This window comes from Phaseolus vulgaris, chromosome 1 (assembly GCF_000499845.2).
Source record: "Phaseolus vulgaris cultivar G19833 chromosome 1, P. vulgaris v2.0, whole genome shotgun sequence".
Taxonomy (NCBI): Eukaryota; Viridiplantae; Streptophyta; class Magnoliopsida; order Fabales; family Fabaceae; genus Phaseolus; species Phaseolus vulgaris.
The window spans coordinates 42,025,552-42,041,568 of record NC_023759.2 but is presented as its reverse complement, the minus strand read 5'-3'; the positions used below and the strand labels follow the sequence as shown (position 1 = coordinate 42,041,568).

Genomic DNA, 16,017 nt, shown 5'->3' with positions numbered 1-16,017 from the left:
AGGGAGGTGATGAATTAAACCTGTGAATTTGAGGGTTTTTGGGGAAATAGTACCTGATAGGGCTTGAGGTGAAAGGTGGAAGTGAATGGTGTTGGTGTGGTCATGTGTGGGGGAAATCTCCTCCGTGGGTTCAGCTATGAGTTCTGGGTCATCTAAAAGGAGCAAAAACCGAGAGGAAGTGCATTTATGGCCAGGGAAGAATTTTTCGTCACAGTTGTAGCATAACCCTAGGGCTCGTCTCTCTTGCATTTGTGAGGAGGATAAACGTTTGATGGGAATATGGGTTGGGGGTGGTGTAGGGGTGTTGGTTCTGTTAATGAATGAGGGAGTGGGGTTAGGGTGGTGATAGGTAGGTACTAGAAATCGAATTTATTTAGGTTTAGAATCCCTGAGTTTGTCTTCAATAAGCTTAGCTAGACCTATGGCTTGGGCTATAGAATATGGGTTTAATATGGTTAGTTCTCTGCGGATTTCAACATTCAGACCAGAAATGAAACAATTAAGTATAGTTTTGGAAGTGAGACCCACCACACAATTGCAAAAGCGTTCAAACCTACATTGGTATTCAGTGACCGACGTGGTTTGCTAGAGTTTGAACAACTCCACTTGATGATTGATATATGTTGAGGGGCCAAAACGAAGCTCCAAAGCCCTTGTGAAGGAGTGCCAATCTGTGACTAGGTGGTTATTGTGCAGCCATTTAAACCATGAGAGAGCGTCTCCCTGCATATGAAATCCCACCATAGGAATGCGTTGGTCCAGCGGTATTTGATAAAAGGAGAAATATTGGTTAGCTTGAAAAAGCCAATCCAGTGGATTTGTACCATCAAAGAAGGATAGGTTGAGTGTTGGTGGTCGTATGGAAGGGGTGGTGGATTGTTGTTGGTTTGAGTGATTGGAATGAGGGCTACTTTGCTGGTTCATGTGTGGAATTTTATTCTCCGTTTGAGTCAAGAGAGCAACCTGATCCAGGATGGACGTGAAGGTAAAGTGAAGGTGGTCATTATGAGCCTCTAAGGTAGATTGTCTGCTAGTGTTTTCTGCCAGTTGGCTTTGGATGTCGGTGAGATTTGTTTGGATGTTGGCTAAGGCCTCGTTCAGATCTTTGGATGGAGGTTGGGGAGCCATGGTAGGAACAATGAAAGCACCAAATTGTTAGGCTTTCGCTACTGCTATTCTAAAACTAGGGTTTACCAAAAACTTCTCTGCCTTCTTTCATATTGCTTAGTCCCTTATAAGGGTAAAAAAAGGGGCCATGGGCCTTACAAAAACTTTCAATAATAAAAAACATAATAATAATAAAATGGCAGACATTTCCTAAAGACACATGGGTCTATCCTATTATAAAATCTTTCATCCAATTGGACTGTCTTTTTAGTCTTGTGCTTGTGTACGGGCCCAGTCTAACAGATGTAAGACTGGAAAGGTTTCTTAAACCAGAATTTACGGAAGATTAAAAAAATTTCAGTTAATTAAACTCATTTTCGGAATTATATTAACTTTCTCTAAACAATTTCGTTAAAACCATTTTTTTTTACTTATCTATATCTAATATTCTTTTTCCTTTTTTCTTTATTGTTGTTTTCCATATAAAATATAATTAACGGTAAGATAGATAGGAATATGGCATGTGTAGAATATTCACAAATCTCCATCTTATATTGTTATAAATATAGTAAATATTGAATGTTTGTGTTTTTAGTTAATACTTTAATTAAATAAAATAAATTATGGGTTAAAATTTGGAAAGTGAATAAGAATGAGCGTAGATTAAGCTAGCATTAAACAATCATAACCTCTTTTACCAAAACTTACCAAAATTGACTCATTTTGAGGAAGAAAACAGCCAAAATAAAACTGACAATTTGTAAAATCAGAAAAGTAGAACATCAAACAAAAGTTGTCTTTCAGTCCTACTAACACAATTTCAATAAATATTAGAAAGAAAAGTGCTTTATGAATTTCCAAAACGAATCAACCCTTTTAGTGAAAACAAACAATAATCCAAGAGTTGAGAGTTGATTATGCCCTTGGAAGTGTGATCCCAAGATTTTAGAAAAAACGGAATCTGTGAGTAATGAGCCATATAATAGTTTTTTTTTCCTTTTGCAAGTGTAGGACAAAATCTCCTTCCAACTATGTTTGTCCCATTCACAAGCTGAGAATCAAATTCTTTGGACAAAGGTGCTTAGCTGTTGGTGCCATATCAGTTTTCACATAAAAAAAACTATAATTCTGCACTCCATCCATAAAAAATTGTAACCTTTCTCGCACCGAAAAAGATACCATCTTTAAATATGTTTATTAATAAGTAAGGTCAACTCAATTTTGATACATATCTAGCTAAAATATAAGCTTTCCACTACCCATATGTCTAACCTGTAATCATTTTGTTATTCAATATTTGGCTTGTACTAAGTAATAAAATACTATTGCATCTTCACCACGTGAAGGTGGTTACACATGGTCACGTATATATCTTGTCTCCCGTTCAGGGAAAATACTTGGATCCTTCAACCACGCGAAAACGTCGGCAAAACAAACTGAGAATGTTTTTGTTTCTGGAAAACAGTTACTGGGTTTAAAGTTCTATTTGTTTTGTTATTTTGTCTGGTTGAATGGAGGGTGCGGGCAGTTTCAGGAATGGTAGTTCATCCATTTCGAGGGACAGTGATGCGGATATCTTCTCAAACTCATTCCACAAAGAGGATGATGAAGAGGCTCTCAAATGGGCTGCCATTCAGAAACTTCCCACCGTTTCGCGTATGAGGAAAGCTTTGTTCACTTCACCCGAAGGGCAAGTGAATGAGATTGATGTGCACAAACTTGGGTTGCAAGAAAGGAGAGCTTTACTTGAAAGACTGATCAGAACTTCTGAAGAGGACAATGAGAAGTTTTTGCTCAAGCTAAGGGAGCGAATTGATAGGTAAGACTCCCATTCTCTTTTGTTCCTGATTCCAATGACGTTATCTTTGATCGAAATGCACTCATGGATGGCTTCTTCTTCTCCTATTTTGCTTCCTTGGATTGGATGATATCAGAGCTGGAATTGATCTTCCGACAATAGAGGTTCGGTTTGAGAACTTGAATGTCGAAGCAGAAGCTAGTGTAGGAACTAGAGCTTTGCCTACCTTCGCTAACTTCATGGTTAATATTGTGGAGGTGAGTATTGGTACCAGCTTTCATATTTAGTAGAACATGCACCTTGACCTTACAGAAGGAGTTCTAACATGTTGAATATTTGGTTTCACTTATTTTCGTTAAAAGGGTATGTTGAACTCTCTTCATATTCTACAAAGTAGAAAACAACATATACATATTCTCCAGGATGTCAGTGGAATAATAAAGCCTGGCAGGTAATGAAAGTGGTGTTCTATATATCTATAATAAAGTGGTAATTAACCAGCACCTTCGGAACCAATATAATGTTTCCATTTATTACCGTTCAGAATGACATTACTTTTGGGCCCTCCATGTTCCGGAAAAACCACACTATTGTTGGCCTTGGCAGCAAGACTTGATCCAAAGTTAAAGGTTGGAGCATCAAAGAAAAGAAATTTAATTTTTCGAAAGATATTTCATGTTTTTTCTCTTTTTTTTCAATCTTGGATCTCTAAGTGATGTAGTATGGTTTCTTGATCAGTTTTCTGGTAAGGTGACTTATAATGGTCATGGGATGGATGAGTTTGTACCCCAAAGAACTGCAGCATATGTCAATCAAAATGATCTTCATATTCCAGAGTTGACGGTCAGAGAAACCTTGGCCTTCTCAGCAAGAGTCCAAGGAGTTGGAACTCGTTATGGTTAGTCTGCAGCATGAATAATGACTTTTGTTCATGTTCAATGTTCAAAACACATCCTAACATTATACGTGAAATTTAAGTTTTGATCATGTGTATAAATTTTGGCTTTATGCAGATTTGCTTGCAGAATTGTCGAGAAGAGAAAAAGAGGCAAATATCATGCCTGATCCAGATATTGATGTCTACATGAAGGTAACAAAGAGCCCGTCACTTGTAAGGAATGTGTTTTCCCATTTGACTTGTTAAGATGTTGATATTGATGCCATCTTTATGTTTTTGATTACTGATAGCCATTCAAGCCAAAGACAAAAAAAAGTATGACAGCTTAACAATGTTACTATACCTGTTTAATTTTAGATATTCCTCTGCTCTTCAACTTCTTGCTATTAATTGCAAATTTTCTCGTCCAGAAGGGTTCTTTTGAAGAGAATATAAGTGATAAACTACATATACGAAAAGAAAAACAAAGAAGTAGCTAATAATTTCAGTTACAATTAGAAATAATGTGGAAATAAAGAAAGTAGAAAAGAATAAACACAGACTTAACTTAGAAAACTCTTCACAGGAAATAAAATAAGGGCAGAGGACAAACAATTCACTATATTGAAAATTGATTATATTATTGCATATAATGATCCTAGCAAAAAAGCTATAGGTGAATCGGCAGTTTCTTTTTTTCCATACAGATATTAACTGGTTGTCCTTTTGACTCTTATAATACTCAGGCTGTAGCAACTGAAGGCCAGAAAGCAAATTTGATAACAGATTACGTCCTAAGGGTATACAATCTATTATTTCTAAAGCTCCTCCAATCATCGTGATCCAATCATTACAATATTTTATTTTAATGTCTAACTTGTATTTGCAGATTTTAGGACTGGAGACATGTGCTGATACAGTTGTAGGAAATACAATGTTAAGGGGGATCTCTGGTGGACAAAAGAAACGCCTTACAACAGGTAAAACAAAACTTCTTTTCATTCAATCACGGAGTGTACTACTAAGTTTACAGCACTCAATTAAATGAAAGTAATTATGTGAGAAATTTAATCATTTTAAACTCGTAATGCAGGAGAGATGCTGGTTGGACCAGATAAAGCTCTATTCATGGATGAAATATCTACTGGTTTGGATAGCTCAACAACCTTCCAAATTGTGAATTCACTCAAGCATTGTGTTCACATTCTCAAAGGAACCACAGTCATCTCACTCCTGCAGCCAGCGCCCGAGACTTACAATCTTTTTGATGACATTATTTTACTCTCTGATAGTCATATAGTGTACCAGGGTCCCCGCGAATATGTGCTTGAATTTTTCGAATCAATGGGTTTTCAATGTCCCGAGAGAAAAGGTGTGGCAGACTTTTTGCAAGAAGTAAGTGTCCTTGTGTATTGTCTGAAAAATGTAATCTGTCTACACCGGTATAAGAGAGTTTTATAAATTTAATTTTGATCATTGATTATTATGCTACAGGTAACATCAAGGAAAGACCAGGAACAGTACTGGGCACATAAAGATCAACCTTATAGATTTGTCAGAGCTAAAGAATTCTCAGAGGCACTCAAGTCATTTCATGTTGGGAGAAGCCTTCGAGAAGAACTTGATAGTGAATTTGACAAGTCTAAAAGTCACCCAGCTTCTTTGACAACCAAAAAGTTTGGAGTGGGGAAATGGGAACTGTTAAAAGCTTGCTTATTAAGAGATTATTTACTTATGAAGCGTAATTCATTTGTTTACACCTTCAGGCTGACCCAAGTAGGTTTGGAAATTATAATGGTTCATTTTATTCTCGTGTCATCTAATACTATTATTGTTTTACTCATAGCTTCTCCCTCCATTTAGCTTGCTGTAATGGCATTTATTAACATGACAATCTTCCTCCGGACTGAGATGCGTAGAGACTCAGTGACTGATGGTGGGATATATGTTGGTGCATTGTTCTATGGTCTTTTTGTGATGATGTTCAATGAATTTCCTGAACTTGCCATGGTCGTTTTAAAGCTTCCTATTTTCTACAAGCAAAGGGATAATCTGTTTTTTCCTTCATGGGCATATGCTCTTCCTGCATGGATCCTAAAAATCCCTATAACTTTTCTAGAAGTTGCTGTGTGGCTATTCCTAACCTACTATGTCATTGGATTTGATCCAAATATTGGAAGGTAAAAAGAACTTTTTTTTCCACATACTCAACCCTGCAAGTCTCATTTTCTACTTCAACCATGCAAATAAAAAATGACATGCATTTAATGTCTACATAATGCAGATTTTTTAGACAATACCTTGTTCTTTTACTAGTGAACCAGATGTCTTCCGCATTATTCCGATTTCTTGCAGGAGTTGGGAGGGAATTGAAAGCAGCTTTCACACTTGGGTCATTTATACTGACCATCCTTTTTGCTATGAGTGGTTTTATCCTATCAAAAGGTACCATGGGTACGAAATAGACCAATCACATACTTTCCACTATGTTCTGTTCTACACTAACAATTCACTTGTGTCTTCTTTATGATTCCAGACAACATAAAAAAATGGTGGTTATGGGGCTTCTGGATATCACCTATGATGTATGGACAGAATGCTATGGTAAATAACGAGTTCCTTGCGGAGAGATGGAGACATGTAAGTTTAAATAATATATACCTGTATGCCTTCTTTACTATGTAAGTTTAAATAATATATACCTCTATGCCTTCTTTACAATATAAATATTATGATATTTAAAACATATTTTTTTATGATAGGTTCTACCTAACTCTTCGGAGCCTCTTGGAGTCGAAGTTTTGAAATCACGGGGATTCTTCATCCAATCATATTGGTTTTGGATAGGCGTTCTGGTTTTGATTGGATATACATTACTTTTCAACTTTGGCTACATCCTTGCTCTTACGTATTTGAGCAGTGAGGGTCTTCAGCTTAAATATTCAATACACCATATAAGGAAAATCTATCTATTAATATGATAAAATTGATTTTGCAGCACCTGGGAATAAACAGGCCTTTATATCCGAAGAACTTGAAAACAATGAGCAAAATGGTGGTAGTAATAAAGGAACTAATGTTATGAGATACATAAAATATAACTTCACTGGTCACTCAACTAAAGGTACTTCTCTTAACAGAAGATAACATAGTCAACTCTAGATTTCTAATAGTTCATTACCAATTCACATTTCGTTTAGTGGATAACGCTAGAACTACTTCACAGTGAGAAATGGCGAAAGTATATGTGGAAATACATCTTCCCATGCTTTTCCCTCTAGCTATAGAGGAATGGTTCTTCCTTTTGAACCACATTCTATCACCTTTGATGAAGTAACATATGCTGTGGACATGCCACAGGTAATATAGAAACAGAATTAAACCATTTTGAAAACTCATGCATAAATTGTGAATTAAAAATTATCAAATACTTGCAGGAAATGAGGAACCAAGGAATTGTTGAGAATAAATTGGTTCTTTTGAAGGGTGTCACTGGCTCCTTTAGGCCAGGTGTTCTCACTGCTCTAATGGGTGTTACCGGAGCAGGCAAAACAACTCTGATGGATGTACTTGCTGGTAGAAAAACTGGAGGATATGTTGGAGGGAACATCACAATCTCTGGGTATCAGAAGAAGCAAGAAACATTTGCAAGAATTTCAGGATACTGTGAGCAAAACGACATCCACTCTCCTCATGTTACTGTGTATGAATCCTTGCTTTATTCAGCATGGCTCAGATTGTCCTCAGACATCAATGCTCAAACCAGAAAGGTTGGTATCTAAATGTTATGCCTTTTACTGCCATTCATGCTAATTCATTGTAGTTTAACAAAGGCTGCCAACTAGTTTGAAAACATAATGTGACTTATTCAAGTAATCCAGTACGTACCTTTTTTGGATTGAGTTGTGACTAGCCCATACGTAAGATTTTGCTAGTAAATTTTTTTCAGTAATTTGTAAGCGCCAAAACTAGAATTGTTAAGTCATAAGTAACAAAGGAAACAATATTATTAGTGTTAAACAATAAAAAAATCACTTTGATGTTTGACGCTGATTTATGATTGCAGATGTTCATTGAGGAAGTCATGGAACTTGTGGAATTGAAACCTCTAAGGCATGCATTAGTGGGATTGCCAGGTGTTAATGGTCTCTCAATAGAGCAACGTAAAAGGTTGACAATTGCAGTTGAACTTGTAGCAAATCCTTCCATAATATTCATGGATGAGCCAACTTCTGGGCTAGATGCAAGAGCAGCTGCTATTGTCATGAGAACGGTTAGGAACACTGTAGACACTGGAAGAACAGTTGTTTGTACAATCCATCAGCCTAGCATAGACATATTTGAATCATTTGATGAGGTGAAAAATAGAATCAGTTAGCAAATTTTGTTCTGCTCTCTTCCGTAACCAAGTTTCTAACCTTTTTGTGACGACAAAATGCAGCTTTTTCTAATGAAGCAAGGGGGGCAAGAGATATATGTGGGGCCACTTGGACTTCATTCTTCCAATTTAATTACTTACTTTGAGGTGAAAATAAAAATGCTATGGAATACTGAACTCATGTTTTGCTTCAAATCAATCTTCATGCAAAAGTTTCACTTGTGTCACGCTTTTATTTTGAAGGAAATCCAAGGTATCGGTAAGATTAAAGATGGCTATAATCCAGCAACATGGATGTTGGAAATCACAAGTTCAGCAAAAGAAATGGAATTGGGGATTGATTTTGCCGAGGTGTACAAAAATTCAGAGTTATACAGGTATTTCCAGTTGTATGGTGTAATAAAACTACAGACTCGAAAGTAATCCGATAGAAAGCACTTAAGGTCTAAAAGTTGCAATAATATTTTGTTTATTATTAGAATTATTTTCAATTCAGAAGTAGAATTATTGCTGATATATGATCTTTGGCATTTGTCTCAGGAGAACTAAAGTACTTGTTACAGAATTTAGTACTCCATCTCCTGGTTCAAAAGACCTTTATTTTCCATCACAGTACTCAACTTCCTTCTTCACCCAATGCATGGCTTGCTTATGGAAACAACATTGGTCTTATTGGCACAATCCTCAATACACTGCCCTAAGATTTTTATACTCAACTATTGTAGCTGTTTTGCTTGGGAGCATGTTTTGGAACCTTGGCTCAAATATGTAAGATCAAACAAGAAACTTGAACAATCTCATTTGTTTTGTTGCTACTATTTCATCAAACATGAAATTTGTCCATCAATTATTGTAGTGAAAAGCAACAGGATCTTTTCAATGCCATGGGCTCCATGTATGCTACTGTTCTCCTTCTTGGAGTTAAGAATTCTAATTCAGTGCAGTCAGTAGTTGCTGTTGAGCGGACAGTCTTTTATAGGGAAAGAGCAGCTGGAATGTATTCAGCATTTCCATATGCTTTTGCCCAGGCAAGCAATTCCACTTTCTAAATACGTTTCTTTTATTTGAGTGTTATTTCATCCTAAATCATAATCTTCACTACACTTGATATAGAAAGTGAATGAAAAATAAGTGATCTCAATCACTGATGAAAAAATCAACTGTTAATATTATGTATGCATGCATAAAAATCATGAATATGTTGGAAATTTATATTCATTAAGTTTTTCGTCAACGACCAGGATTAGTTACTTCAACCTCTAAACTCTAAAAAAAGTAACTCACTTTAGAGGAGTCAAATCCAAAGGTAATTGATACTTTATATGTGTTAGTAATTAAGGTGATTATTACCAGGATTTGAAATTATTACTTGTATTTATTTCATTAAGAGTGAATAATTTACCTCTGTATTCCTACTTTCTAATCTATATTTCTGTTGCAGGTTCTGATTGAGGTCCCGTATGTACTTGGACAAGCTGTAGCCTATAGCATTATAATTTATGCAATGATTGGTTATGAGTGGACAGTGGCTAAATTTTTCTGGTGCCTATTCTTCATGTACTTTACCTTCCTGTACTTCACCTACTATGGAATGATGGCAGTGGCAGTGACCCCTAACCAACACATCTCCGCTATAGTTTCTGCTGGATTTTATGCAGTGTGGAATATCTTCTCAGGATTCATAGTCCCACGGCCAGTAAGTTTCATCTTCCTTTCATATTTAGTGCACAATAGATTCATACTCTCCAAGCATAGAAGGTAGCAAATTTATGAGAATATTCCTTTTTGGCATGGTCTACCAGAGGATCCCAGTATGGTGGAGGTGGTACAGTTGGGCAAATCCAATTTCTTGGAGTTTGTATGGATTGGTGGCTTCACAATATGGAGATATAAAGCAAAGCATTGAATCCAGTGATGGGACAACAACAGTGGAAGGCTTTGTGAGAAGTTACTTTGGTTTCAAGCATGATTTTCTTGGAGTGGTTGCAGCTGTGATGGTTGCATTCACGGTTGTTTTTGCATTGGTCTTTGCTATATCAGTGAAAATGTTTAATTTCCAGCGGCGTTAGCAAACCATTCAAGTATTTCGTACAGAAATGTTCATGGTAACATTTGTAAGAAAATATCTTCATGGCTCACTACTGTTTTTTTTTTATTTATCAATTAAGTGTATCATAGTGCTGTAATAAATTTGGCATCTCTTAATTGTTTAAACCATGATGCCAACAATTTCCTCTATGTTTTTTCCATTGCACCAGTGTCACCGTAGCCTTCTCTTTTCCTTTTTATCTTGCTTCTTGTTCTTGCTCGGAATAACTTTGGGCAATGATGTAAACACCATAGATCTCCAATTTGTTCTCTATTGCATAAACCTCATCCACCTACAAAATAAACACCCTAAGATGTCAAAAAATTATATAAAAGGGGAGGAGAAAAATGGAAAAGGGAAAGACAAAACATGATAGAATGAAAAGAGTTTGTGGGAAGAGGAAGGGATTGGGTGTTTTTTTTTTTATCAGTAATGAATAAATAAAATTAAAGGGGATACTTCAGAGGTATCCCAACCCATATACAATAACCAGAAGTGGACTTCCTATACCGTCCACAAGCGCAAGTCTCCCTTATGGTTGGAGCAGAACAACCTTAAAGTGGGAAAACCCTACCCAAAAAAACCAACATCGGCGACCACCGATTACACATATGGTGAATGCCGCTTCGTCGATCGGCGATCCTGTTGGATGGAGAACGCCGCGTCACCAACCGGCGATCATGTTGATCTTTGCATACCTACGGCGACCACCGACTACTCACATAAGGGGAACGCCGCTTCAAGTAGCTACGGCGACCACCGATTACTCACATAAGGGAAACGCCGCTTCCTCGATCGGTGATCATATTGATCATCGCCGTTTTATATAACCGGCGATCATGGTCATGTTGAGCGTTGCCATCTACGATCGCCGTCTGCAAGAAAAGGGGATCAACCGGCAATCATGTTGAAATCGCCGTTTCAATTACCGGCGATCATGTTGAACTTTGCACAATTGGCGATCACCGACTACATACAAATGGGTCAGGCCGCTTCACCGATCGGCAACCAAGTTAACTTATGTAAAGCACCACTTCGCCGACCGACGATCATGTTGACTTGCATACCTTCGACGCTCACCGATTGTGGTATCACCCTCTCCAGATTTGCTACTTCAGAGACCTACTGTACCCATTTCACTTCCTTTCTCTGACCATAGTGGCCATTACCTAGTCCTTACCCTCCTTCTTTCCAGCAGCACCACCATTATCCCGTCTAGCCTGCTATATGCCTCCCCTTGTTATTTGATACTGCAAATGTATGTCAGCGGGTTCATAACCCATTCTGCATAGGAGTAACAAAAATCATGTTCCTTGTGTTTCAACCATAGCCACGATTTAAGTTGGGCATTGTGGAAAACTTCTTCTACATCTACAGCTTTTTGATTGAAGACAATGGAGTTTCTTTGTTCCCATAGACATCGGACTACGGTTGCCCACAGAAGGGATTGGGTGTTAAAAGTATAAGTTTTTGTTTTTATTTAGAATGGAGAACAAAGTCAAAACAATGTTATTTTTGGCTTGAAATTAGTGTCATCAGACAACTTTAACTAGAAATTACAATTAATATTTTGAATTTATTAGTTAGTGTGTTAATTATTTTGAATTTATTAGTTAGTGTGTTAATTCTTATAAAAAAATATCTATTTTGAAAATTGAAAAGGAAAATGAAGTACATGTTAATGTGGGATCAGACACTCGTACGACACTCGTACGACACTTATCGGTGAAGTGTTCAATTAAAAAAATATTTGTTGGATTTTTGAAAATTCTAGCACGGTTCTAATACAATTTTAAAAGGGTATAAATACAATAATTTTCTAAAAACTCAATTTTATTGTATAAATTTTTATTATAATTATAAAAATAAGGAACAAATTCTTTTGAATCAGTCATGAAAAATATTTTCTTGCTCCCAAAAGAATCTGAAACATACTTTTACACATAAATATTTATTTTCAATTTATATAATTCAAAATTATATTATATATAGATTTGTGTCTCCGTGTCCTACATTTTTTAGATTATGCGTATCTTTGTGTCCGTATCCGTATCGTGTCAGTGTCCGTATCCATATTCGTATCTGTGTTATATATACTCTAATTATAAAGTAGAACTAAATTTTAAAATTTATTTATTAGCATTGGTTAAATAAACTCTAAAAATAAAATATATGTAATTTAGAAAATGAAAAATAAGACGTAAATGGGAGATTTTGTTTTCACACTCAAATGATGTTAACATCGGCATAGAACACTCTAATAATTTTTTCCTTAAATAAGACATAAAATAAATAGTGTTAATGTATCTATTTTGAGTTTACCTACCAGTTTTGTTAATGAATTTAGTTATTAAATTATATCAATAATGGAGTATTTTTTTTAATAAATTATATACATTAAAAGGTAAATATATATATATATATATATATATATATATTTTAGGGGAAGCACAGGCGCGCTGTTGTGTCTTTGTATCTGCATTTTTCTCTTCTGATCAACTTCAGAAAAATGATGAATTGATTAAATAACTTCATTTTATTTAAGTTTCTCTTCTTCTTCAAGCTTTTTCTCTTCTTACATGGGTGGTTTTGGTTTTGGGATCAAAGGGTGTCATGATGTTTACGTGAGGTTAGGATTCACTTTATGATAAATACAAAAGAATGATGATTTTACCACAAAATATAGTTGTTTAAAATGTAGTGGGAAGAGTGATTGGAAATTGAGATTATTTTAATTGATATGTAAGATTTGATGTGAGAACCAATTGAGTGGTGAGATCTCCTTTTTTATATATAATTATAGATGTAACCGTTATTTCTAGAAGTTATTTAACTATTTTAAAATATAAATAAATTATTCTTTATTAAAAGATGAATTATCTGTACACTTTTTTTCTTTTGACAAAAAAAATACTATTTTACAATAACTATTGAAATAAAAATATATAACTCAATTATAAAATATATTTATTAAAAATAATTATAAAAATAAATAATTTTTTAAAATTTTTCTATATGTATTTTTTTATTGTATAGGTGGTTTTTTTATTGGAAAGAGTTATTCAAATTTTAAAAAAATGTAAGAATTTGGAGAGTAAATTCCCTATCTAGCACCATTTACACTTTTATTTCTCCATCTAGCACTCTTTTGTTTTTATTTCCCTATCTAGCACCCTTTTGTTTTTATTTTCCTATCTAACACCCTTTTATTTTTTATTTCCTTATCTAGTACCATTTCAAAAATAAATAAATAAATAATAAATTAAAAAAATGAAAATTTTAATTTTGAATGCATTAAAAAATAAATATTTTTAATCTTTAAAATAGTTAGAAATATAATTAATGAATAAAAATTGAGTTTTTACAAAATAAAAATAAAAATAATAATAAATTTAAAATATTTAGTTTAAAAATTATTTTTTTATGAATGAAGAAAATAAAAAAAAATTTAAAAAAATTCTCGTTCCATCATTACTAGAGTGTGCAATTCTCGTCATTAATTATACCATTCAAGAAAATATTAAATGAATGATCATCTTTCAATTCTTTTCCTTTTTATGATCAATATATACTTATTTAGTATCGCTTTATATCTTTTATATTTATCTTATTTAGATTTTTTTTTATCTTTTATCTTTATCTTATTTTTTTGCCTTTATTTTATATCTTTTATGTTTTTAGTTATTATTTTTTTCATCCATTCTTTATTTATTTCTGTTTTTTATTTTATTTTATTGTTGCAGTTTTTATTTTCTAGACTTATTTATTTTTGCATTTTTTTCTTCTCATTTTTAAGTTTTAAGTGTAACATTTGCTTTAGCTTTTTTTAGGATTTTGCATTTAAGGTAGACACTTCAATATTATTTGTGTGTCCACTATTAATTAATACTAATTGACTTTGGTTTTTTTATAATTATGTCTTGTATTTTTTACTTGAAATTAACATGATTACATCATCAATAATAATAAAAATAAATACTAATTTATGTTTATAGATTCAACTTTTATGTTGTTGTAGGGTTTAATTATTTTTTTTCTTCATTCTTAAAAAAAAATTTAAACTAAACATTTTAAATTTATTACTTTTTTATTTTTATTTTGTAAAAACTCATTTTTTTTATTCATTAATTATATTTCTAACTATTTTAAACATTAAAAATATTTATTTTTTAATATATTCAAAATTAAAATTATCAAAAAATAAATAAATTATTTTTTGTTTATTTTTAAAATAGTGCTAGATAGGGAAATAAAAAATAAAAGGGTGCTAGATAGGGAAATAAAAACAAAAGGGTGTTAGATAGGGAAATAAAAACAAAAGGGTGTTAGTTAGAAAAATAAAAGTGTAAATGGTGTTATATAGGGAATTTACCAAAATTGGGATGTTTCTTTCTTCATGCTATCAAAATTCTTCATGCAACCCATCAATTCTTTTAAAAAATGGTTTTACTCTCTTTTTTTAATTACTTCTGGTTTATCTTTTTTTTGGAAGCTTTCCTAAGCATATTTTCTGGAATTTTTTTAATAAACATTTTTTAAAAGAATTCTTTTATTGATATTTTCAGAACGTATATAATATTTTCTGAAATATATTTTTCAGAATAACTTCTCCAAGCAAAATACTTTCTGAGGCAAAATACTTTGTGGAATGAAAGCGAATTAGATGAACATTTGATCATTTCGCATTATGCATGAACAATTTTGATAGGGTGGACGAAGAAACACTTGGCAATTGCACCATATCACTACACCCAATTCCAGTGGAAAAGATAAAAATACCCTTAAAAAATATGGTACATATAAAATATATTCCGGACTTCTTTCTCCAGAACACAATAATCTCTTCCGGATCTATTTTTTCAGAATGTATTATTTTCAATTCCAAATTTTCTTATCCGAAATGGAATTTTGATTTTTGTTTCCAGATTTTTTTTCTAGAACATCTCTTCCAGATTCACTTTTCTGGAATGTATCATTTTCAATTTTGGATTTTCATTTCCGGAATAAAGGGCATTTTCAAAATTTGGAAATTTTGTTGGATGCAGGTTCAAAAATGTTGGGTGTAGGAAGTCTCTGCCTTTATTTTGAATATTGAACTACAATGCGGCGCAGCGTTTTGGCTGTTTAGGGTTTTCTGGCCCAATGTTTTTACTGAATCCAAACCACAATTTTATATATACACCAACTGTTTTTAGAGCTTGGGCATATTAGATTTATAGCCCAGAACGTTTGCTATTTTCCACCTGCTTGTTTAGGACTGTTTCTTCCTGTACCTCCATAGATTCTTCTGCCATCCCCATACGAAATGTGCAAATACCTTTTTATCCTTGGTGTGCCACCCCCATAGAGTAGTATCTGGATTATGTAATTCGGACACGCATTTGAAAAAAGACATTCAGATTATGTAATCCAGAAGCTAAAAAAGACTTCCCGATTATATTATCCGGAAACTAATCATGCATCTGAAAAAAGGTTTTCGAATTATGTAATCCAGAAACTAATTACAAATTTGAAAAAAGACTTCCATATTACGTAATCCGAAATATTACAGAGGAATATTTTTGGAAATATGAAATTTTATGGAGATGAGAGAAGAATATATGGAGGTGCAGAAAGAAACAGCTTTGTTTACATATACATCATCATCTGGTTTTAAATCCTGGGTCTACTCGGCTAGCCCAAGATATCTACTATTTGCCACCCGCTTTTTATACGCAACTTTTTCTATAAAAAAATATGAGTTCGTTCAGATGGCCCAGCACTTTTGC

General features: G+C 33.8%; 1 protein-coding gene across 2 annotated transcripts in view; it reads left to right on the top strand.

Moving 5' to 3' along the window:
* Positions 1 to 10,428, top strand: part of LOC137814340 (pleiotropic drug resistance protein 1-like) — a 29,725-nt gene extending 19,297 nt beyond the window's left edge. Inside the window, exons 1-24 of one of the 2 annotated variants that reach the window (XM_068617023.1) lie at positions 2,365 to 2,926; positions 3,042 to 3,162; positions 3,268 to 3,356; positions 3,450 to 3,534; positions 3,644 to 3,803; positions 3,919 to 3,995; positions 4,529 to 4,582; positions 4,672 to 4,762; positions 4,876 to 5,177; positions 5,277 to 5,558; positions 5,646 to 5,962; positions 6,067 to 6,227; positions 6,319 to 6,422; positions 6,545 to 6,701; positions 6,781 to 6,906; positions 7,009 to 7,142; positions 7,220 to 7,552; positions 7,849 to 8,139; positions 8,224 to 8,307; positions 8,404 to 8,537; positions 8,701 to 8,928; positions 9,017 to 9,188; positions 9,602 to 9,856; positions 9,963 to 10,428. In XM_068617023.1, the coding sequence (XP_068473124.1) occupies positions 2,619 to 2,926; positions 3,042 to 3,162; positions 3,268 to 3,356; positions 3,450 to 3,534; positions 3,644 to 3,803; positions 3,919 to 3,995; positions 4,529 to 4,582; positions 4,672 to 4,762; positions 4,876 to 5,177; positions 5,277 to 5,558; positions 5,646 to 5,962; positions 6,067 to 6,227; positions 6,319 to 6,422; positions 6,545 to 6,701; positions 6,781 to 6,906; positions 7,009 to 7,142; positions 7,220 to 7,552; positions 7,849 to 8,139; positions 8,224 to 8,307; positions 8,404 to 8,537; positions 8,701 to 8,928; positions 9,017 to 9,188; positions 9,602 to 9,856; positions 9,963 to 10,229 (4,332 nt within the window). In that variant the 5' untranslated portion in view covers positions 2,365 to 2,618 and the 3' untranslated portion in view covers positions 10,230 to 10,428. Of the gene's footprint in view, positions 1 to 2,364; positions 2,927 to 3,041; positions 3,163 to 3,267; positions 3,357 to 3,449; positions 3,535 to 3,643; positions 3,804 to 3,918; positions 3,996 to 4,528; positions 4,583 to 4,671; positions 4,763 to 4,875; positions 5,178 to 5,276; positions 5,559 to 5,645; positions 5,963 to 6,066; positions 6,228 to 6,318; positions 6,423 to 6,544; positions 6,702 to 6,780; positions 6,907 to 7,008; positions 7,143 to 7,219; positions 7,553 to 7,848; positions 8,140 to 8,223; positions 8,308 to 8,403; positions 8,538 to 8,700; positions 8,929 to 9,016; positions 9,189 to 9,601; positions 9,857 to 9,962 lie in introns of those variants that run through there. The other variant, XM_068617024.1, reaches the window with a different exon arrangement.
* The last annotated feature ends 5,589 nt before the right edge of the window (positions 10,429 to 16,017 follow it).